The sequence below is a fragment of the Ailuropoda melanoleuca genome, chromosome X (genome assembly GCF_002007445.2).
Source record: "Ailuropoda melanoleuca isolate Jingjing chromosome X, ASM200744v2, whole genome shotgun sequence".
Classification (NCBI taxonomy): domain Eukaryota; kingdom Metazoa; phylum Chordata; class Mammalia; order Carnivora; family Ursidae; genus Ailuropoda; species Ailuropoda melanoleuca.
The window spans coordinates 31,925,648-31,948,872 of NC_048238.1; the positions used below are offsets into that span (position 1 = coordinate 31,925,648).

At 39.8% G+C, this 23,225-nt stretch overlaps 1 protein-coding gene and 1 pseudogene across 2 annotated transcripts in view; both read left to right on the top strand.

The window, feature by feature from the left end:
* PRRG1 (proline rich and Gla domain 1) overlaps positions 1 to 23,225 on the top strand; it is a 148,729-nt gene that overhangs the window by 82,711 nt on the left and 42,793 nt on the right. For both annotated transcript variants that reach the window (XM_011237602.3, XM_034649435.1), the window contains exon 3: positions 5,874 to 6,034. In XM_011237602.3, the coding sequence (XP_011235904.1) occupies positions 5,874 to 6,034 (161 nt within the window). The remainder of the gene's footprint in view (positions 1 to 5,873; positions 6,035 to 23,225) is intronic.
* LOC105234301 lies at positions 18,849 to 19,747 on the top strand (annotated as a pseudogene).

A 23,225-nucleotide genomic window follows, 5' to 3' on the forward strand; every position in this document is an offset into this window, starting at 1 on the left:
GCTCTTCTTTTTCTGGAACTTCTGTGATACAGATATTGTGCTTTGTGGAATCACTGAGTTCCCTGTCTATATTCGTGATCTGATAGTTCTCATTCCCTCTTCTTTTCAGCTACATAATTTTCCATAATTTTATCTTCTATATCACCTATTCATTCCTCCTCTTCTTCCATTCTTGTTGTGATTTCATCCAGTTTTGCATCTCAGTTATAGCATTTTTTATTTCGGCCTGACTAGTTTTTAGGTCTTTTATCTCTGGAGCCAGGGTTTCTCTGGTGTCTTCTATATTTCTTCCAAGCCCAGCTAGTATTCTTTTTTAAATTTATTAATTAGTTAATTAATTTTTATTTTTCAGAAAAAGTTTTACTCAGCCAAAATATGTGCTGTTTAACTGCTCTCCCCAAATGATAAATTTCTCCAATATTATATATTTATAATATTTAGCATTGTTAAAGTTTATTCAATTATTGTAGAATATTCTGTTTCTTAGAGTTCCAAATGATGAAAGAGGTTGTAGTCTGTTGATAAAAAGTCAAGTGTGTTTGATGGATATGGCAAAAGTTTTTGGCCCTATTCGGTTATTCCCTATGGTGGTCTGGGATTTCACCACCTATGGTGGTCAGATGTTGTCATGGAAAAGTATAGGTCCATCCATGTCTGCTAACCAATGCAGAGTGCATTTAGATCCATTTTTTTTAAAGATTTTATTTATTTATTTGACAGAGACAGCCAGCGAGAGAGGGAACAAAAGCAAGGGGAGTGGGAGAGGAAGAAGCAGGCCTCCAGCGGAGGAGCCTGATGTGGGGCTCGATCCCAGAACGCTGGGATCACACCCTGAGCCGAAGGCAGATGCTTAACGACTACGCCACCCAGGCGCCCCATAGATCCATTTTTGATACATAATTTCAACTTCTTGACAATAAGATGCTAATGTTAGTTTTGCCTAAGTTAAAAGTAATGAAATACTGTCTTTGCAAACCACCATACTGTTACCAGAACCTTCTTTTGGTTGTAGTAATGGTTTTAACATATGTTTGGGAACTTCATCAACATCCAACCATTTTCCAGACCACTTTCATTTTTTGTCCAAACTTATGATCGACTTTAAAATAGGTCTCTGCTCTTTCAAATCTTAAGGTATGAGCACATCTCTAATCATCTCAGTTTATGATCATCCATCAGTTGGTGTCCAACTGTCTTACCGTTCCTATTGCAGCCAGGTGTTGAGAAATTGTAGCAGAAGCTCCTCTAAGTCTGGTTCAAGGCCTCAAATTGCTATTTTGGGGTTAGCTTCAACCATGGTTCTCAATTGATCTTTATTTAAAACAGATTTGGGTCTCCCTTGAGGTTCATTTTTCAGACTCAGATCCCCAGAATAAAATTTTTCAAACCACCACTGTATAGTCCTTTCACTAACAGAACCTTCTCCAGAGATAGAATTGATGTTTCTACTTGGTGTGGCTGCACTATGTATGTCCTAGTTTAAATTCCTATAAAAACAGTATTCACAAATATTTCAAAGATATGGTACTGTTCACTTATGTAAAAGGTGATGATTTCTCTGAGTGTTTTAGAAGTTTCCTATCAAGAAATACATAACCTTTACATGCAGCAGGAACCTGTTGGTCGCACTCGGTGCATGACTTGGTGACCATCCTCACTTTCTTGGCGCCAGTTGAAGACTTGCTCCTCTCTAGCAGCAGTGGTGGTAGCAGCAGTGGCAGCTTGGACTCCTCTAAGCCCAGCTAGTATTTTGGCTGTTATTCTAAATTCTTGTTTAGATACATTGCTTATGTCTGTTTGGAGCAAATCCCTGGCTTTGATCTCTTTTTGATCTTTCTTTTGGAGAGATTTCTTCCATCTTGTCATTATGTCTAGGTTTCTGTCTTTTGCATTTTGAAAGCTTGTTATGTTTCCTGCTCCCTAGAGTAGTACTATATTAAGGGGTCATATGCTGTCTAGGGCCTGGTGCTTCAGGAAGTGTTTCCGGTGTATGCTGTGTGCACTCAGTTGTTGTGTTTTGGCTGCTATTTCCCACAGGTCAGTCCTCTGCACAGTTCCTCCTTGCTTGCAATGGGGAGCATTTGGACCTTTATCTAGGTGTGCTTTTATTTGTTTGTTAAGGTAAGCCTGATTTAAAAAAAAAAAAAACAGCCTGATCCAAGAAAAGAGTAAAGGAAAAGGAACAAAAAAGCAAACAAACATGAAACTGTAAGCCTGATTCCAAAGGAAAAGAAGGAATAAATAATGAAAGAAAAGAAGCCTGATCCAAAAAATGAAAAAAGTCAACAAACAAAATAACAATTGAACAAAAAACTATAAGCCTGATTTGAAAGAAAAAAGAGAATAAAGTAAAATAAAAGAAAAAAATTTAAAATAATTAAATAAAAGAAAGTCTGATCCTATTTCCACCAGAACTGAAGCTGGTGCTTTGGAGCACTCTGTGATCAGTAGACTTGGTACATGCAGGGGACCTGTGTTGGTCTTCTGAGGGAGAGGCCAGCTGTGCTCGCTATCTCACAGTCAGACCTGTCCTAGTTTAGATGCCCCAGCCTGGTGCAGGGTGTGGGGTTTAGTGTAAACAACTCCAGCCTCCACTGGAGGTGCTGTGTTTTCTCTTGGAAGTCCGACCTTGCTGGTGGGGGTGGGGGGTGGATGATGGTGTCACCCACCTTCTCAACCCTGTGGGGAGCGGAATTCACAGCTGCTGCTATTCAGGGGGCCCTCACAGAAAAGTGAACAATCTCCCCTCCTTTGTCCCAGGCTTTTGTCAGATCCCTGCCTTCAACCTGTCTGTCTCTGGACTGTCAGCACTGCTGGCACTTCTGTGTTTTATCTCTGACTGGTGGCTGGGATTCAAAATTCCAAATCTTAAATGACCTGGCAAGGCGCAGACTTGCTGCCCTTCCCTGGAGAAGAGCCTTACAGCGATGTGCCCAGCACCATTCTGCCCCAGAAAAGGAGTCCCACGGCTGCGCAGGTGCCTGGAGTGTATGGTGAAGCGCAGCAAAAAGATGTCCCCTGCTGTTTAATGGCCGTTCTATGGTGTCCAGTAGACCTTTTGTCCTCGGAGAGGCAATATACACTCTTTCAGATGTACTGCAGGAAGGGGAGCATTCTCTCTTATTGTGACCCAGGGGGATCCCCACACCACAGTGCCTTGCAGGAACCCTACGCATTGCTGTCTCCACTCTCTCCCTCTCTCCTTGACTTTGCTCTGTGAAAAGGGCTCCCTCCCCTCTGAGGCATTGCCGCTTTTCTCTCTCTCTCTCAGTTCATGTCTCAGAACCTCACATCTGTTCTCTTCCTCAATTGTACAGGTTGTTTTCTTAATCGTCAGATCGATTTCCTAGTTGTTCAAAATGATTTGATGTTGATCTAGCTATATGCAAGGGACAAGGCAAGCTCAGGGTCCCCCTACTACTCTGCCATCTTAACTATCTGGGTGGTATCTTCTAATTGACCAGATTTATTTGGCAAATGAGATAAAATCTACTTGCAAGCATATTCTACCTAGACTTCTCCGTATTATATTACTTTGCTGCCCAGTACAAGAAATACAAATACTGTGTTTGTGGAATGCTCTTGATTATTTGATTAGGCTGGGATTAGAGAGATGTGTCCTGCTATACGTTACCTTAGAGTTGCTTAACTTTGTGAATTAGCCTTCTTTCCGGTTACAAGAGTTAGCTGCTTTCCTTGACTGCCTTTTCCATCTAGATAGTATATAAGAAAATTGTTTCTGAGGAGAATTTAGTTTTTTCTCTTAAAATCTTAAACTACATTGTTGTTGATTGGTTTGTTTTCAAGAAAACTGCCCCAAAATCCAGGAATATCTTAGACTGTTTTAATATATCTATTGTGTTTAAAAACAAGGAAGCAGATAGTCCTGATCAGTTTTACGCTTGTCAGACCACTCAGAGAGTAATGCACTGAGTGTAGGACACTGTATTTTATGAGGTAAAGATGGTGCAGACTCCTATCTATTTTATATGGCCAACAGATGAAGAATCTAGACATGCTTATCCTGGAAAAAGAGAATCCTCAATGGAAATCAGTTATTGTCTTCATGTATTAGGTGGTCTATTTATGGAAGGGAATTGTATGTCATTTCAGAGGTCATGAATAAGACCAACAGCTAGAAGGTTGTTATTTCAGTGAAATGTTCTTTGATAAGGGCTCTGTAATCAAATAAATACGACAAATGTATGTATCATATTCCTGTTCTGGAAGTTTGCAGATATAGATTAAATATATGTTAAGGTCCCTAAAAAGTCATGTAGTAAAAGATCTTATTAAATTTCTTAATGCCAACATTCCATAAACACCTTTCTCAGAACTAGTTTTCTAAGGAGCTCACATTTAGGTAGTGGTTCTCAAACTGTGGTAGTTAGACCAGCAGCATGAGCATTACCTGGAAACTTATTAGAAATGCATCTTCTTAGCTCTGCCCCAGACCTATAGAATCAGAAACTCTGGGAGCTGGGCCCAGTAACCTCAGTGATAAGTCCTCATGGGGATTCTGATGCTACAACTGTGAGAAGTACTGCTGGAAAATTTCACTGTTTTGGTTTTCTTTTTTCCAACTCAACTGCACCCTTTTCATTTCTTTTGTATTACTTGCCACAATTTTTATTTTTTACAGTTTCTTCTAATGATATTCTTTGACTCTGTAGTTCATTTTTATAGATGGTTATCCTCCTGAGGTATAGAAGGAAGGAAACGCTGATGAAAGGCTTACCATAGTTTTCAACCTAATGTAGGTGCCATCCAGGTGATATCAATTTGGATACTGTAAAGAATCCTAAGTAATGAATCCATATCTTCTGCGAAGTGAAATACTCATTTCTATGAGATAAAACTTAAATTCATTGCTATTGTTGCCATTTTTAAAAGAGCACTTACTGTTTTTCATTTACTTTAAAATGTTCTTTGTAAAAGTAGACTTTTTAAAAGGATCTGAAATGTGCCCTTTCTTATGTTAGAAGTCAATAAGATTAGAGACTTTTCTGATTTCCTTGCATTAGCAGAGATGAAATTCTTATAACATTGTACTTATCTATACAAAGAAGTATGAATGACACTTTCAGAAAAATGAAATTGTATTTTAAAATGGATCTGTATGTAAAATTAAAAAATAATTCCCCATAAGTATGCCTATAACTAGTGCCTTCTTTATTTTACTGGTATCGTAAATATGCATTTTGTTTGTTTATCTGAAATGCCTCTATAAGTCATACGGAAGAATTTTCTTTTTCTGTAGGACAGTGAAATTGGGTTGATATATTAAAATATCACAATATATTTAACTTGTGTATTTAGGACAAAATTATTAGTGTTCCTTGGAATGAATTATGGCCAAATTCATCGTAATTTCTTGACACTGTCTTGTCAGCTTTTCTTTTCATACAAATAAGGGTTCTCTGGGTTTATATTACTAGGTCATTTGGAGCTTTATTTATTTTTCTTCAGGGGGACAAAGACTGGTAGTCTGGAGACTGGATTTTGATTTGATTGCTCATGTCCAACAGCAGAATGCCTGGAGGCATCCACTTATAACACCAAGTATAAGTAGTGGATCATTATTACTATTTTAAACACCGGTGGTTGGCAGGAATGTGCTACAGTCTGAATCTAACCACGAATTATGTCCCTGTCCCTGCCCTGGGCAACTGCTACTGAAAGGACGTGCTCACCTGGAGGAAGACAGCAGGGGTGGTTTGGAGCTAAATGTTACTTTGTTGCTGACTCAGGGGAAGAGGTTTAGGATGTTGGCTGTTTTCTAAAGAGCGCCTAGCAGTTTTCACCTTGGGTATTAAGCTTCTACATGTTTTTCAATTTTATAATTTTATGCTTATGATATGATCTCTTCTTAGTTTTCCTCACAGGAGAAAAAGCCAATTCAGTATTGAAACGCTACCCAAGAGCGAATGGACTTTTTGAAGAAATAAGACAGGGCAACATTGATCGTGAATGCAGAGAAGAAATCTGCACATTTGAAGAAGCAAGAGAAGCTTTTGAAAATACTGAGAAAACTGTAAGTGTATCGGCAATTTTGAAGAAACGTTCACAGCTTTGCCTACCTTTTGGTTGTATGTGTGCCATCTGCATTCCCGAATTGTGTGCACTGCTGTCAGTTACAGATCCATCACACATTACTTTGTGAAGAACTCTGGAAGGGGCATCTAACTAAGACTGCTCTGTGGGTAGGAGAGCCAGGTTCGCTTCCCCGAGTCTTGTTCTGTCTTTGAGGGCCCTGTTTTTCCACAGGCCTCTGCTGAGCCAACACTGATCACCCTAGCCAGGGGGAAGCTTGTTTCACTCGGGGCTCTGACGGGGCAAGTTAGAGATAGCATCACCTGACTCTGCCTTATCAGGGAGAAAGCGTGGAGGAACCTAATAGATACTGACACGGTTTTAAAATCTCTCACTTCTTGGGGCGCCTCGGTGGCTCAGTTGGTTAAGTGGCTGGCTCTTGATTTTGGCCCAGGTCATGATGTCAGGGTCCTGGGATGGAGCCCCACATCAGGCTCCACACTCAGCTGGGAGTCTGCTTAAGGATTCTCTCTCTCCCTCTGCCCCTTCCCCCAGTCTCCTGCTCATGCACGCGTGCTCTCTCTCTCTCTCTCTCTAAAATAAATCTTTTCAAAAATACCTCTTACTTCTTGTACAAAAGAAAACACATATCCATATTTGAACTCCCTTCCCCACTCTAAGAATACTCCTTACCTTTCTTTACTCTAGATGGCATGCTGTTCAAGGAGAACAGGGATGGGAACGAAAAAGGCAGTGGTATAAATTCTGTGGAACTGCTCTGGAGTTGGAAATGACGTTACCAGGGCTAGCCATTATATATAAAGATCCATTCCTGTGCAGTGACCATGAAAATAACACTAGGTGCTAAACAAGTGGTGTCAGATGTGCTTAGAGGGATTATGTCTCAGAAGCAGCAGATATAGAAGTTTTAAAGAAAGGGGTTTGTTTGTTTGCTCTTGAAGATTTATTTATTTGAGACTGTGGGTGGGGGGAGGGGCAGAGGAGAGAGAGAATCTCAAGCAGACTACCGGCTGAGCATGGAGCCTGACGCAGGGTTTGATCTCACAACTCATGAGATCACGACCTGAGCCGAAATCACAAGTCAGATGCTTAGCCCACTGAGCCACCCAGGCACCCCAGAGAAAGAGGTTCTGATCTTTTGTTAGGTAGAAAAGGACCCAGGAGTTAGAGGAAGGAGCTCAAGGAGAGACGATCAGGGAAGCATCATCACTGGATTCCAATGTGCAAAACAAAAGCAAAATCAGTGTATAAATTGATAAGCTGTGAGCATCAGTTTTTATATTTTTATTTATTTTTTATTGAAGTATAATTGACATACAATGCTATATTAGTTTCAGGTATACAACATATTGATTGGACAGTTGCATACATTACTTAACGGTCACCACCATGAGTATAGTCATCTTCTGTCACCATACAGTGTTATTACAATATTACTGGTTATATTCCCTCTGCTGTACTTTTCATCACTGTGATTTAGTTTATAACTGGAAGTTTGTACCTCTTAATCCCTTTTATCTATTTTGCCCATCCCCCACCCACCTCCATTCTGGCAACCAACAGTTTGTTCTCTGTATTTAAGGGTCTGTTTGTTTTTTAGATTACACATACAAGTGAAATCATATAGTATTTGTCTTTCTCTGCCTTATTTATTACACTTAGCTTAATACCCTCTAGGCCTGTTCATGTTGTTGCAAATGACAAGATCTCATTCTGTTTTATGGCTGAGTAGTGTTCCACTGTGTGTGTGTGTGTGTGTGTGTGTGTGTACGTACACCACATCTTCTTTATCTGTTTGTTTATCCTTGGACACTTAGGTTGCTTCTGTATCTTAGCTATTGTAAATAATGCAGTAAACAGTGGTGTGCGTATATCTTTTTGAGTGAGCGTTTTTGTGTTCTTTGGGTAGATACCCAGTAGTGGAATTACTAGGTCATATGGTATTTCTATTTTTAGTTTTTTAAAAAAGATTTTATTAGAGTGAGTATGAGTGGGGGAAGGGGTGGAGACAGAGGAAGAGGGAGAGGCAGACTTCCCGCTGAGCAGGGAGCCTGACGTGGGGCTCCATCCTAGGACCCTGAGATTACAACATGAGCCAAAGGCAGATGCTTAATTGACTGAACCACCTAGGCGCCTCCTATTTTTAATTTTTTGAGGAGCCTCTATACTGTTTTCCACAGTGCACTTACATTCCCACCAACAGTGCACGAGGCTTCCTTCTCTCCACATACTTGTCAAAACATTGTTCCTTGTCTTTTTGATACTAGCCAGTCTGACACGTGTGAGGTGATATCTCTTTCTGGTTATGATTTGCATTTCCCTCATGATGAGTGATGTTGGGCATCTTTTCATGTGTCTGTTGCCTATCTGCAGGTCTTTTTTGGCAAAGTGCCTTTTCAGGTTCTCTGCCCATTTTTAAAATTTGATTGTTTAAAGTGGTTTTTGTTTATTTTAAATAAAATTTATTTATTTTTTTAGAGACAGCACGAGCAGGGGGAGGGGCAGAGGGAGAAGGAGAGAATCTCAAGCAGACTCCATACTGAGCATGGAGCCTGACTTAATCTCACAACCCTGAGATCATGACCTAAGCCAAAATCAAGAGTTGGATGTTTAACTGACTGAGCCCCCCAGGCGCCCCTGAAGTGTTTTTTAAATCTTAAATCCCATAATTAAAAATGAAAAAAAAATCATCTGCAGTTCCATCATGCAATCACAGAGCACTGTTGGCCGTTTAGTTTCTTTCCAGCTTTTTTGCTGTGCACCTGCTTAGTCCTTATTTGTTTTATTTTACACATTTATATTTTTCTTATGAAATTAATATATGGTCATTGTAGAGAAATTTATAGTAAAACATGAAGTGAATAAAATCATTTCAGTTTTTAGCACTGTCAGTTTTCAAATTTTGGTATATATTATTCTGGCCTATTTTTAATATATAGATAATTTTTAAATAACAGAAAGTATAAATAGTGCTTTTTTAGCATGCAGCTTTTAATAAAAACCAGTCCATGTTTTTAAAACAAGCAAAGCTTAGTTTTTGATATTACCGTTTTTCAAAAAATACAAATTTCAGATATTCTACCATCATTTTCATAAAGCTAATGACTTTTCATTGTGCTTTATCATTCTTCTTTAATGGAAAGGTAAGAACTTTAGTGGGAAGATGATTTGAAATTATGTAAATCTTCTATTCTTATCAGACTATTACACACTAGTTTTAACATCTTCTTTTGATGATTCTTCACTGAATCAATTAAATTGTAGTTGCTAAATGGTGTCTTCTAACTACATCATATGTACATTTGTTGGTTGGCATTCGACTATGGGCAGGAACTTTCCCATTATCTGTCTGTCTGTCTTTTAGTACAGACTCAAGATTACTTTATATCAATGAACTGTAATCCCTTACTGTCAATGTTTTGATCAAATTGTCCCAAATTTGGCTAATGGAAGTTTCTTTAACTTCAAACTGGCTTCTCTGTTTTTTTGACATTATCATTTTTTAAATTTAATTAATTAATTAATTTGAAAGAGAGCACATGCACGTGCACACAAGTGGGGGGAGAGGCAGAATGAGAGGGAGAGAGAGAATCTCATGCAGGCTGCATGCCCAGCGTGAAGCCCAGCTTGGGGCTCAGTCTCACAACCCTGAGGTCGTGACCTGAGCCAAAATTGAGTCGGATGCTTAACCCACTGAGCCATTCAGGCACCCCTGCTTATGGATTTTTTTTTAAATGGAAATTTTTTTTTTAGGTGGGTTCGACACCCAATGTGGGGTTTGAAATTTCGACCCTGGGATCAAGAGTCAGATGCTGTACTGACTGAGCCACTCAGGTGTCCCTGCAGTTGTTTCTTTCATTTTCATTGTAGCCATAAATTAAACACATTTTATTGAATGTGGACTTTTGATCGTAGTGGAAAACCTTCTTCTACACCCTAGTTAGAGAAGAATTCACACAGTTTCTTCTAATATACTTGGCTTTTACGTTTAGATCTCTGATTCACTTACTAGTTTATTTGTGAGTATGGTGTGAGTTATGGATATGATTTTTTTTCACATGGCTGTAGAGTTGTCTAAAGACCGTTTTTGTAAAATCCGTCTTTGCTTCAGTGATTTTAGTTGCCCTTATGCATCTCAGTGCTTCTGTGTATCCGTTCTTGCCCACAGAGATAGGATGCTGCATTTCAGCAGCCTTTGAAGCAAATAGAAGAAGAAACTCCTTCAGCAATTGCTCAAGCAGTTCTCTGCCCTCTCCAGCATCACCTCTTCTTCTCTATAGATTCATTCTCATTAGTCTTTACACCTTTAAAAAGAACTCTCTTCACCCCTCATCCCGCTCCAGCAACTACCTCATATCTTGAAACTCTGTTTGGTCTGTACTCAACTCCCCTGCTGAGGTTTCCTAGTGTCATGGTTTGAAATGCTAACGATTCCCAAGTTTATATCCTGGAGGGCCACCCAGAACTGCTGAACTATGTGACTCACTGCTTACTCAGCATCTCCTCTTGGAATTGAATACATTTCTTTTTTTTTTTTTTAAGATTTTATTTATTTATTTGACAGAGATAGAGACAGCCAGCGAGAGAGGAAACACAAGCAGGCGGAGTGGGAGAGGAAGAAGCAGGCTCCTAGCAGAGGAGCCCGATGTGGGGCTCAATCCCAGAGCACTGGGATCACGCCCTGAGCCAAAGGCAGATGCTTAACTGCTGTGCCACCCAGGCGCCCCGGAATTGAATACGTTTCTTAAACTCAACATAAAAAATTCATGTCCCTTCCGCCCAAATCTGCTTCTACCACAGTCCTGATTTCAGTGAGTGGTAACTCTGTCTACCCATCTCTTTGCTAAGCCCCCAAACCTTGTTGTTAACCCTGACCCTTCTCTCTGTTTCACATGTACATCCCATCTGCCAATAGTGTTGCTTCTAACATGAAAATATATTCAGAATCGAACCACCTTTCACCTCTCTCTACTTGTTACCACTTTACATCCAAGCCACCGTCACTCTCTTATCTGTATGATTTCTTGGCCCCCTCCCCATAGTTGATTCTCAAACAGCAGGCCAGAGCGCTCCTTTAAAGTATCTTCTCTGTAATGTTGCGTCTTCCTCAGTTAACGTCAGAGTGCTCAGAATCACCCACAAGGCACTATACTGGCAGTCCCCGTCCCTCTCCTCCATACCTTCGCTGCGGCTGCAGTTATTTCTTTTCCACATCTCCTCTGACACACCCCCCCTCGTTTGCTTTGCTGTGGCTTTCTTGCAGCTCCTTAGAAATACACACAGTGCACGTCCTGCCGGTGTAGTCACAGTGCGTGACTTTGGCACTTGTGCTTTCCTCTTCCAGATAGATATTCTGAGCTCGCTCACCACTCTCAGGTCAAGTTCACTTTCTCAGCAAGAACATATCTTACCTTAAATTGTAACTTCTTGCCCCTTCTCTGAATTCTTTTTCTTTCCGGTACTTATCGCCATCTGACATCTGTTGATTTTGTTTATTGTTGCTCTCCCTCGAGAACTGTTAGATGTGGTCCTTAGCATATAAAACAGTGCTGGCTCATAATAGGAACTAATTAAATATTTGATGCGTGGATAAAGAATGAACGACTGAATTGGCATATTGTGAGGTACCTTCATTTCATAGGAAGTCGTGATGATTTAAAACTTACTCACAAATTAGCTGATAGATGTGGACTTAATTTTAAAAGCTTTTTTATTATTATAGTGGTATTAGGTTCCTTTCCTTTATGGTTTCTAGCTTGTCATCAGAGCTAGTTTATGCCATTAAAACCATACCATTCACAATAAGGTGCACCCAGTCTTTTGGTTTAATAAGTGTAATAGAAATAACATTCTGATCCTTGATCTGTTTCAGCATAGTGTTTGTTATATGTTAAGAAGGATCTGCTCTATGTTAAGAAGTACTGAACAACACAGTTTCATCTTTGAATTTCATGATTGATTAATTCTGGCAGTGAAGAAAATGATTGGCTTTTGGGATTTGCTTTCTACACTTAGTCTACTTATTAACTATCTTTTTGTTTATTAAAATTTATCACTCAAGGTTTATTCGTACATATTTTCATCATCCCCAGATCTGAACTGTGTTAATTTAGAAGTATGCTTTCAGTAGGGTGGGGTGGGGTTTTTTGGGTAATTTTTTACCTAATGGGAACACAAGTCTAATTATAACATATAGTGGAAGAAAATGTAGTTCGTGCTTCTCATTCTCACCATGTAGAAATTTGGTCAGATTTAGTCAGATTTATCTGCTGAGTACCTGCTATATGACAGACATGGGACATAAGCAGTGAGTAAGCGACATCGTGGCATTTGAGATATGATAGAGACGGCGTACGTACACACAGAATCTCACATACGCAGTTGTTATCAGAAGCCTGTGACACAATGCTCTGCCTGGAGAATGACGTGGACCTGATTTGGTGTCTCAACTCTGCCACCTACTGACTGTATTGCTTTGTGCAAACATTTTACCTTTCTAGGCATCAATTTCTGTACCTTTTAAAAAGTAGAAATTATACCTACAGCATTAGGTTTGGCTGTGCACTTAGCTTAGTGCTTGGCACAGAGGAGGCTCTCAATAAATAAATTCTGTTCTAGTTTTTAGGTGCTCCATTATAGTCACTTTATTTAGGAATTGTTATTTGATCTCTTCCATTATTTTCTTTTTCCTCTCTATTGGCCCATCAGGGTGCTTTGCCTGTTAGAACTTTAAATTTTGAACCAACGTGAATAAAATATGAGTAATTCTTTAAAACAACTATTTCAGAACTTTTCTTCACATATTCTAGTTTATTTGTGCTTGAGTTTTCAAAATGGTTGTCCTCAAACTTTACTAGATTGCATAAGAATCAGGTTGGCTACTTGTCAAAACTGCATAGTTCCACTTAGCTTCCAGATCTGGGTTTCTAATACTATTCCACAGTAAAAGGAACCATGACTATTTAGGGAAATGGCTGATTCTAGGGCTGGGGCAGGGAGAATACAAGATGAACTGGAATACACTGTAGTACTAGAAAGTAAGGAAGTGCTAAAAACAAAGAATGGGAGCATGTCACAGGGACAAAGGAGCCAACCTGAAGGAGGTCTGAATGGTCAAAGCTGGAACAATTTGAGTCACAGAATAAGTAATGCAGTATTGGATTATAACCCAAAGCATACAGTAAATACACATGTGTCCACAATTATATGAATGAATGAAAAAATAAATAGCTGAGAAAAATATACAGCACACAAGAATTCCAAATTATATAGGAAAATACGCCTGTTTCCAGGAGGCAGAGATTCATTCTCTGCCTTTCTCATGTGTGGTTTGGACTTAGTGATCTCCTCCCAAAGAATAGTGTGTGGGAAATGCTGGGAAATAACTTTACCATGGAGAAAGCTGGCGAACGCTACCTTGACCATGTGATCAAGGTTAGCATCATCAGTGATAAGTCATGTATAGCATGTGATGAGAAGGGAATTTACTTCTGTGGAATTTTCACCCCAAACGCATAAACCCAGTGGGATCATGAGAAAATTACCAAAGACATCCAAATTGAGAGACATTCTGCAAAGTTCCTGACTCCTCAAAACAAGATAATAAAAAAGAGGACTGAGAAACTGTCACATACCAGAGGAGACTAAATAGACATGATGATTAAATGCAGTATGGATTAAAAGGTCATTAGTGGGAAAACTAGTGAAATCCAAATCTGTTGTTAATAGTAATGGGCCAGTATTGGTTCACTATCTCTAACAAATGTACCATTCCAGTGTAGGATGCTAATGTTAGTGGATAGTGGCTGAGGAGTATAGAATGCTCTGTACTATTTTTGCAACCTTGCTATAAATATAAAATTGCTGCAAAATAAGTTTAGTTTTAAAATTTACGGTTCAGGGTCCACAGGTCTCCATGGGGCCAGAAAACCTGCTTTAAGGAGCAGTCTTGGGGATTCTAATGTACATGATCAGCAAATAACATTTTATAAGATTGTAAAGCAAGTTGTTCAACTAAAACCACTTAGTTGGAATACTCAAAAAGCTTTGCAGTGTGGTATTCTCAGGGGTGTGGGTGCCTGGGGTATCCTGTCTGTGTGTATCATCCCAAGTCTTTTCCCCATTCCCTGTGTCCTTCATGCCCCACTCTACCCCCAAGCTGTGGTTGCATTTTAGAAACGGAATCAGTAATATCCAAGGGTTTTAGATCTAGGTCCAATAATTGTGTTTTAGGTAATACCTATCATTCCAAAGTGTTGGTATTTACTTTGGTTTTATGTGAAAATTGTTGAAAGAGAAATTGAAGAAAGAACTATGTAGTGCCCCTTAGTACTAGGTGTTGTTAACAAAAGCTACACTGGAAATCTCTGATGGGCTAGGGGCTCGGGGCTCACTAAGGTAGCTCGCTGGCTAGGGCACCCAAACACTACTCCCATCTGTATAAAGTGGAGAGGGAATGTAAACGGTGGTGCTCACCAGCCCCTTCAACCCAAACAGCAGGGAAGCTTCCTGCTGTTTGGCAGAGTTCTAGGACTGGTTCCTTTATATTCTAGTTGCTCGTTTAAAATGTGCTTTCTTTTCTATGCCCCCGGGCAGACAAATCTGTTTCTGATCCCTCAGTACTATCCCTCCCCACTATAGTTCACAGCATAGCTGGTGGGAGTTCTGATCTTTTCCTCTCCTGCTCTTTTGTATGTGGTCTCTCTATCCTTTGTTGTGCAGAAGCTGTTCAGTCAGTCCTCAGTTCTTCAGGAGGAATTGCTTTATATGTAGGAGTAGATTTGGCGTGTCCATGGAGGAGTGAGTTCAGGGTCTTCCTATGTCACCATTTTGGACCCTTTGAAAACCTTATATGACCAGTTAAAGTAAGTTTTTATTCATTAAATTGTTATTGTTTTTAAATGAGTGGTGTTTTATTCTCTGGCATTTGGGCCCTTTTCTAGATTATGAATCCTTTGAAGTCTCAGTTACTCTTTTCAGGTTATAGTAAGAACTTAATATGGAGGGTTTCAGACTGTGTATTACAAAAACAGTGGATTCGTTCCAGTGTGGGTCTCTCCTGCCCATGCCAGCAGTCTGTTAACCTTGACCTGAAGTTACCTCAGCAGGTTTCCTCTCCTAGTACCAGTTACTGTTTTCCAGACATGTCCTCATAGGTTGGGTACTGGTGGGAGTAATGGGCCCAGTTTTTTGTCACTTGTACAATCATTTGCATCATAGATTTAGTGTAACTCTGCATGTTACTGTAGGCAACAATGTCTAGTTCATGGTGCCCTGTTTAACCTCCAAATATGCTATTTACCTAGGATTGTACTAAACACACATATAGAATTTCAGAACTCATCAGTGCTTATTAGAATTAATTTGCCAGAATATGTTCGTCTAGTGGATATGATGGAAATCCAAGGATTCTATGGCAACATTGCACCAGAGTTTGAGGTCACATAAATGATGAGTCAGGTGTCTAAAAAGACCCTGCTTTGTGTGGCCACTCTAGTTTGATAGTCTAAACTCCTATTCTTTAGTGATAGGCAGATCTCCTATTTTTCTGGGCACTTTTGAGCATAAACTCCTACCTGTTCTCTTCCATTTAAAACTTCAGTGTTGAATTTCCTTTATGCCCACTTTTTTCTCCTTTGCTCCTTCAGCTCCTGCTAGACCTTGACCTTAAGATCATGGAGTGAGGAGAGGAGCATGATCTGCTTTTTAACCCTTACCCCTTCCCATCTCTCTCCTTAAGTATTTTGTGGGGGAAGGAAGGGGAAAGGGACAGATATCTCTAATTTAACTGGTATTGCTCTATCCCTTTTTGTCTGTCACTAATTCTTTGGTGGGCCTGATTATAAATTGGGTGGGAGGTGCACAGTGTTCTTCAAAGGGTCCCTAAAAGAAACCTCTATACAGCATAGTTCCAGGAATAGGAGTTATGACTCCTTGTTGGCTGCTTCTACCCCCTTCCCCAGCTGGCTTCTATCCTAGTATGCATGCCTCACATCCTTGTTGGGGCCTTTTGCCTGGCAAACAGCCCTCTGGGATAGAGTAGCTGCAACATGGCTCAGGTTTTCCACAGTATCCACCTAACTGGTGGGAAATTCTTACACCCTTGTTTTAATCTTTGGGAAAGGTCTGTACCATCACTGACCCTGTTCTCCACCTTGCTTTCCTCAGATCTGCCCTGCCCTTCATATGGGCACAGGGGGCAGGAGTGGGGTACATCAGCCATTCCTCTGCTTAAGCAGATGTCCACTCAGGGAGTGAAATGTCAGTGTTCTCCTCATACACATATCCTAACAACTAGCTTTCTTAGAGCTCCCCTCAGTAGTTCAGAGTCTTGAACTTTGACTCTGAAATGTGACATGGTAACCTAACATGTGCAGTGATCCTCGTGGTCTTGTCAGCTACCGTGCTGCTGCTTTGGGATGGGTAATTGCTTGATAGGCGGTACTGTCCTTGTTAGTGATGGCTCACATTATCTAACAGTGAGCTGCAATCAGTCAGTGAAATTGATGAGAATTAAAACTTTCACATTCAAATTGGGATTTGAGTAGAAACCTACATCAGCAACTTTGCTTGTTAAATGGTTATGCATCTTTTATTTCATTTGAAAGATGATGTCATATATCTCCCATAGCATGCTAGGAGGAGGTTAGCCATGAATTCAAAGAACAGGGGTTTACCTGTTTCCCAAGGAATTATATTCCTTGGCGTAATACACTAAACCTCTCCCTCCACAAAAGGAAAAGAAAAAAAGTCAGAAACCACCCATTTTAGGATAAGACTGAAATGTAAAATGACATGATATCCAAGACAAAATGCAGATTTTTCTTTATTAATGTTTTCTGCCTGTACATAACACTGTAGACTATTAGGGCCACAAATAAATTACCAAAAAGTATAAACAATTATGAATATTTTAAAAAGCAGCTACATTGATAAATGTATTCAGGCAAGTAGATGAAAAAAATTACCATATTTCATTGTGTGATCACTTACTCATTCCCATTTTAAAATCTCTGAAAAATTGAAGTGTAGTTTACAATCAATGACATGTCATGGGTTAGTTGAAAGCATTTTTTTTAATACATAGAAAATAGTGTGCTTTTCAATTCATGGTATATTTGATAGAATACAGCAACAAATCACCACTCATGCCCACTCAGAGATTCCTCCCTGGGTGCAGCCACCACTGGTAGGTAGCTGCTGATTCCTGTTTAGGGTTGTCACTGTTTTTCCCCCCCAGTGTTGGGGCATAGTCTCCTAGGACAAGGCTGACAGTGGTTCTCATAGTTGGAATATCAGTAACTGAAGAAATAAGATTTCATTTAGCTATTTCCAAGGTACAATAAAATAAGTGGCAAAGGGAATTGGAACTTTGAGATAGCCCTACATTGTTAGCCCTAGGTCTTGGGTACTATCAAGCTGAAACAGACGATTTATTCTCCCACTACACATAAAACAACCAACTGAGCAAAGAGAGCTGTGCCTTTTCTTTAAGTGTATTCTTTAAAGACTTACACTAATGCCATAAATTAAAACAGCATTATTATTTGAATGTTAAGGTATTGTCCCATTCCCAAAGCTAATATTTGATACCAGTCACTGCTTGTCATGAATAGACTAGAGGCTGATTTTTCCTTCCATTCCACGGCTGAAGAAAGATTCATGGAATAGGCTCCAGTAGTATTTATAATTGATAGGGCCCATGAAAACCAAATAGATCAAGCTCTTCATTTTTCAAATAATAGCCCCAAAGAAGTCAATTTACTCTTTTTCCATCACAAGATACTGATTGGTGCAGGCCAAAATAGGACCCAGGTCTCTTAATTCAGTGTCTTCCCCACTCCTCCTTCCCCTTCCCTTGCTTTGCATTGAACACAGTTCCCTCCTAATTTAATTGGTGATGGTTATGCCAAGGGGTTTTACAATGAAACAACTTACCTCTAGGTTTCTTATGCTGGTTCTTATTAGGCCATTATTAGGCCATAAAGACATATCACAATATGCTTATTCAAGTTCAGATATAATTGAAGTGGAACTATTGGTGGCTGGTACCTACTCTTAGCTGGAATTTTAATTTTACTGTTTTAAAATGCTTGAGAGCAAGACCATTTGGTACAGGCAAATCAGGTAATACTCTTTCAACATCTCTGGACCAATATTGTGAATGCCAAAAGACCAATGATACACTTGACAAGGGGGAGACCACTCCCTTATTGATGTACTTTGCCTTCCTGTTCTAAAGAAAAGCCTGTTAGTAAAATGGACATCACACCTGTGGATCAGATACATGCTAATTACATAGATTAATCAAATGTGCCCTTTATTCCTAAGTATGCATGGACAAAGGTTTGCAAAATATTTGAGGAAAGTGAAAGAGAAGGTCATGGTGAACAAACAGAACAATTTCTGAGGTTAAAAACATGCAGGAAACAGAACTTTACCAAAAAATTCAAATTCATACCCAGAGTTTTGAGATATGGATTTGAATTAAGAATATGAATTTGAATTTGAATAAGAACAGGCTGTAACAGAGGGGATCAGTTAGAGAACAAAATAAAGTTCTTGGAAAATAGACACATTATCCCCAAATTAAAAACTCAGTAAACACCAAGTGCCCAGCGCAAGGTCACCCTGCCTCACGCTCCAGCAGAACCTGGAACACGTCACTCAAGCCCCGCCCCCAGCCGGAAGCTTGGGGGGGGCCCCCCCTTCCCAGGAACCCATTTCCGGCCCCCTGCCAGCTCGCGCAACGTCCCAACTGACGCTTCCCTGAGGTCTCCAACCGCCACTGACTCTGCCAACAGCTTCGCTTCCACGCCGCTTTCGCCTTTGCGTTGGTGCCCGTGCCGCCAGCCAGGGCCACCGTGCCGCTCTCACAAGTGTGCCAGAACTACCACCCCAGTGCGAGGCCGCCGTCAACAGCCAGATCAACCTGGAGCTCTACGCCTCCTACGTGTACCGGTCCATGGCCTTCTACTTCGACCGCGACGACGTGGCCTTGAAGAACTTCGCCCAGTTCTTCCTGCGCCAGTCCCGCGAGGAGACCGAGCATGCCGAGAAGCTGATGCAGCTGCAGAACCAGCGTGGAGGCCGCATCCACCTCTGCGACATCAAGAAGCCGGATCTCGACGACTGGGAGAGCGGCCTGAAGGCCATGGAGTGCGCCTTGCACCTGGAGAAGACGGTGAACCAGAGCCTGCTCGACCTGCACCAGCTGGCCACCGACAAGAATGACGCCCACCTGTGCCATTTCCTGGAGAGCCAGTACCTCCACGAGCAAGTCAAGTTCATCAAAGAGTTGGGGGGCTATGTTACCAGCCTGCGCAAGCTGCGGGCTCCGGAAGACCGCATGGCGGAGTACCTCTTCGACAAGCTCACCCTGGGCGACAGTGACAAAAAGAACTGAGTCGGGACTGTTTTCCCTATAGCCACAGGGTGCGTGGTGATCACCTGATTTCCCTGATCACCATGCCGAGCATTCATATTGCAGTTTTGCCTTTGCAAAAGGTTCCAGTGTTTTTCTCCCAGTTTTGCCATAAATAAAGTCGTTTGGTTTCAATAAAGTTATTTGGTTCTTAAATGAATAAAGGTCTCTGGTTGATTTATATGCAAATCTCTCACCTTTTAAGTTTTAAAACAGGTATCCAGGAGTCTTTCCACCCAGCCAACTTCATCTATATGCAGCTCAGGATCTCTGAAGAGGGGGAGGGAGAAAATATTTCATGGGACCATGGAAAACAAAAAAAAAATTAATCTTACCCTTATAAACAGTGTGGGGGTGGGTGGTCTAGGGCCCTGATGAATGTGGGAGCCTGTGCATAGTAAAAGTATAAAAATATGGCCTGAAAATTATGATTGGGGTTAGTCTGGGGAAAGAGTCATGGGTTTGGGGAGGGATTAAAGTAAAGGAGGTTTTCAGCTTTACCTGAAAACTTTTAGTTTGTTAAAATATGTAAATACTAACGATGGTTGATTCTAGATAGCAAGAAAGGGACTCCAGAAGCCATCATGGCAGGATACCTCCTTGGCAAGCTCATCTAGGTCAAGAGTGATACTAGAAACTGAGTATTAGGCTGGCTTCCCCCGAGATATGAGAGTGATTGCCTTTGGACCCGTGTGCAGGACATGTATATTGTCATTAGGAAACTTCTACTTCCCCTTATAAATTGTGTGGTTATGTGGGATGAGGTAAGATGGGTGGTTTGGAGCCCTAGTTGCTGTAGATGGATGTGTATGACAAAAATATAGAAAAAACATGGTCTAGAATTCATAATAGTAGATGCTTCTGGAAAAGAAGTGAAAAATGGGATTGGGGAGGGATTAAAATAAATAGAGTCTTCAACTTTATCTGAATCTTTTTTAGCTCATTAAGTCATGCAGATGTTCATGTTTATTGTTTCTCATTAACAGCTTGGGGGCCCTGGAAACTGGCATAGTAGATTACCTGCTTGACAGGTTCACCCTTGTCAGTCAGTGAATATGGAACTGTGTTTTAGACTTACGTCTCTAAAGACAGAAGTGTGATTTCAAATGGCCGTCAGTGCCAGGCATGCATGCTGCCAATATAAAACCTCCAGTTATGGGTTTTATTGTACACTTTCTATTAGTTTGCTATAGAAAGAAGACCCTACTCAGTATAAGAGTTGAAAATGTAACAAAGATGCTGAACATCAAAATATTTGATAATATGAAGTAGACTGAATCTCCAAGAAAGAAATAATTCACAACAATAATTCATAGTCATAGAAGGACCTTGTACAATAACAACCACTCTGTAGAAATTCCAGAAGGAGAAAATAAGGGGTTGTTCAGAGGGAGTAGATAATAATCAAGAAATAATTTTTAAAAAAAATAGTATAATCCAAATACTATTATGCTACATATTTTCTCCTTTAATCTACTAATGTTCTGAATTACATTAATAGATTTTCCTGTGTGGCATTATTTTTTTATTCCTGGAATAAAACTTATTTGGTCACTGTTGATTTGTTTTACTACAATTTTTTTGAGATGTAATTTATAGATGTAACATTGTGTAATTTTAAGGTGTACAGTGTGTTGATTTATGTTGGGAAATGATTGCCACCAAAACCTTAGCAAAAGCCTCCATCATTTCATATAATTACCATTTCTTTTTGGTGGTGAGATTACTTAAGGTTTATCCTCTTAGCTATTTTCAAGGGTATAATTTGTTAACTATAATGGCCAGAGTATACATTAGATCTCTAAAGTTTGTACCATTTGATCAATATCTCCCCATTTCTTCCAACCCCCAGCTTGTGGTAACCACCATTCTACTCTATGTTGCTGAGTTCGGCTTTTTTAAGTTCCTTATATAATTGTTAGAATACAGTATTTGTCTTTTTCTGACTTATTTCACATAATGTACTCAAGTTTCATCCAAGTTGTTGCAAATGGCAGCATTTCTTTCTTAGAATAATATTCCATTTTATATATGGACCGCATCTTCTTTATCCATCTATCCGCTGACCAACGCTTAGGTTATTTCCATGTGTGGCCTATCGTGAATAATGTTGCAGTGAACAGTGGGAAGCAGTTATCTCTCTGAGATCCTGTTTTCATTTCTTTGGGATAAATACCCAGAAAAGAAATTGCTGGTCATATAGCAGTTCTGTTTTTAAGTTTTTGAGGAATGTCCATACTGTTTTCCATACTGGCTGTATCAGTTTATACTCCCTCCAGCAGTGCACAAGGGTTTCCTTCTCTCCATATCCTTGCCAGCACTTGATATTTCTTGTCTTTTTAATGATAGCCATTCTAACAGATGTGAGGTGATATCTCATTGTGACTTTGATTTGCATTTTCCTGATGACGAGTGATGTTGAGCACCTTTTCATATACCTGTTAGCCATCTGTATGTCTTGTTTGGAAAAATGTCTATTTAGGTTCTCGGCCCATTTTTTAACTGGCTTGTATAAATTCTTTATATAATTTGAATATTAATCCCTTACAGATATACGCTTTCCAGATACTGTCTTCTATTCCATAGTTTGCCTTTTTTGTTTTACTGATTGTTTCTTTTGCCCTGCAGAAGTTTTTTAGATTAACGTAGTCCCACTGATTTATTTTTTGCTTTTGTTGCTTGTGCTTTTGGCGTCATATTCAGAAAACCATTTCCAGGACCAATATCAAAGAATTTTTTTCCTGTGTTATCTTCTGGGAGTTTTATGGCTTCAGATATTAGGTTTAAGTCTTTAATCCTTTTTGAGTTAATTTTTGTGTATGGTATAAGGTAGGGGTCCAGTTTCATTCTTCTGCATGTGGTTATTCAATTTTCCCACCATAATTTATCAAAGACATTGTCCTTTCCCCTTGCTCCCTTGTCAAGTATTAGTTGACCATTTATGTGTGAGTTTCTGAGCTTTTGATTATGTTCCACTGGACTATGTGTCTTGTTCATGCCAGTATCGCACTGTTTTGATTTATAAGGTTTTGTATTATTGTTTGAATTCAGGAAGTACAATGCCTCCAGCTATGTTCTTTCTTAAGATTGCTGTGGCTATTCAGGGTCTTTTGTTGCTCTATAGGAATTTTAGGATTGTTTTTCTATTTCTGTAAAAAAATACCATTGGAATTTTGATAGGGTTTACAGTGACTCTGTAGAAACTTTGGGGAGTATGGACATTGTAACCATATCAATTCTTCTGATCGGTGAACGCAGGATATCTTTCTGTTTATCTGTGTCACCTTGTTTTCTTTCATGAAATTCTTGAAGTTTTCAGTGTAGAGATCTTTCACTTCCTTGGTTAAATTTATCCCTAATATTTTATTGTTTTTGATGCTAATATAAATGGGATTGTTTTCTTTCTTTTTCTTGTTATCAGTGTATAGAAATGCAACTGTGTTGATTTTGTAACCTGTAACTTTTCCGAATTCATTGATTATTTCTGACAGGTTTTTGGTGAAGTCTTTAAGACTTTCTAGATATAAAAGCATATCATCTGCAAAGACGATTTGACTTTTTCCTTTCTAATATGGATGCCTTTTATTTCTTTTTTTTGCCTGAAAGCTCTGGCTAGGACTTCCAGTACTATGATGAATATGAGTGGTGAGAGTGGGCACTTTTTCTCGTTCCTGATCTTAGAGGAAAAGCTTTCACCATTGTGGATGTCATAGCTTGTCCTTTGTGACCTTTATTATGTTGAGGTATC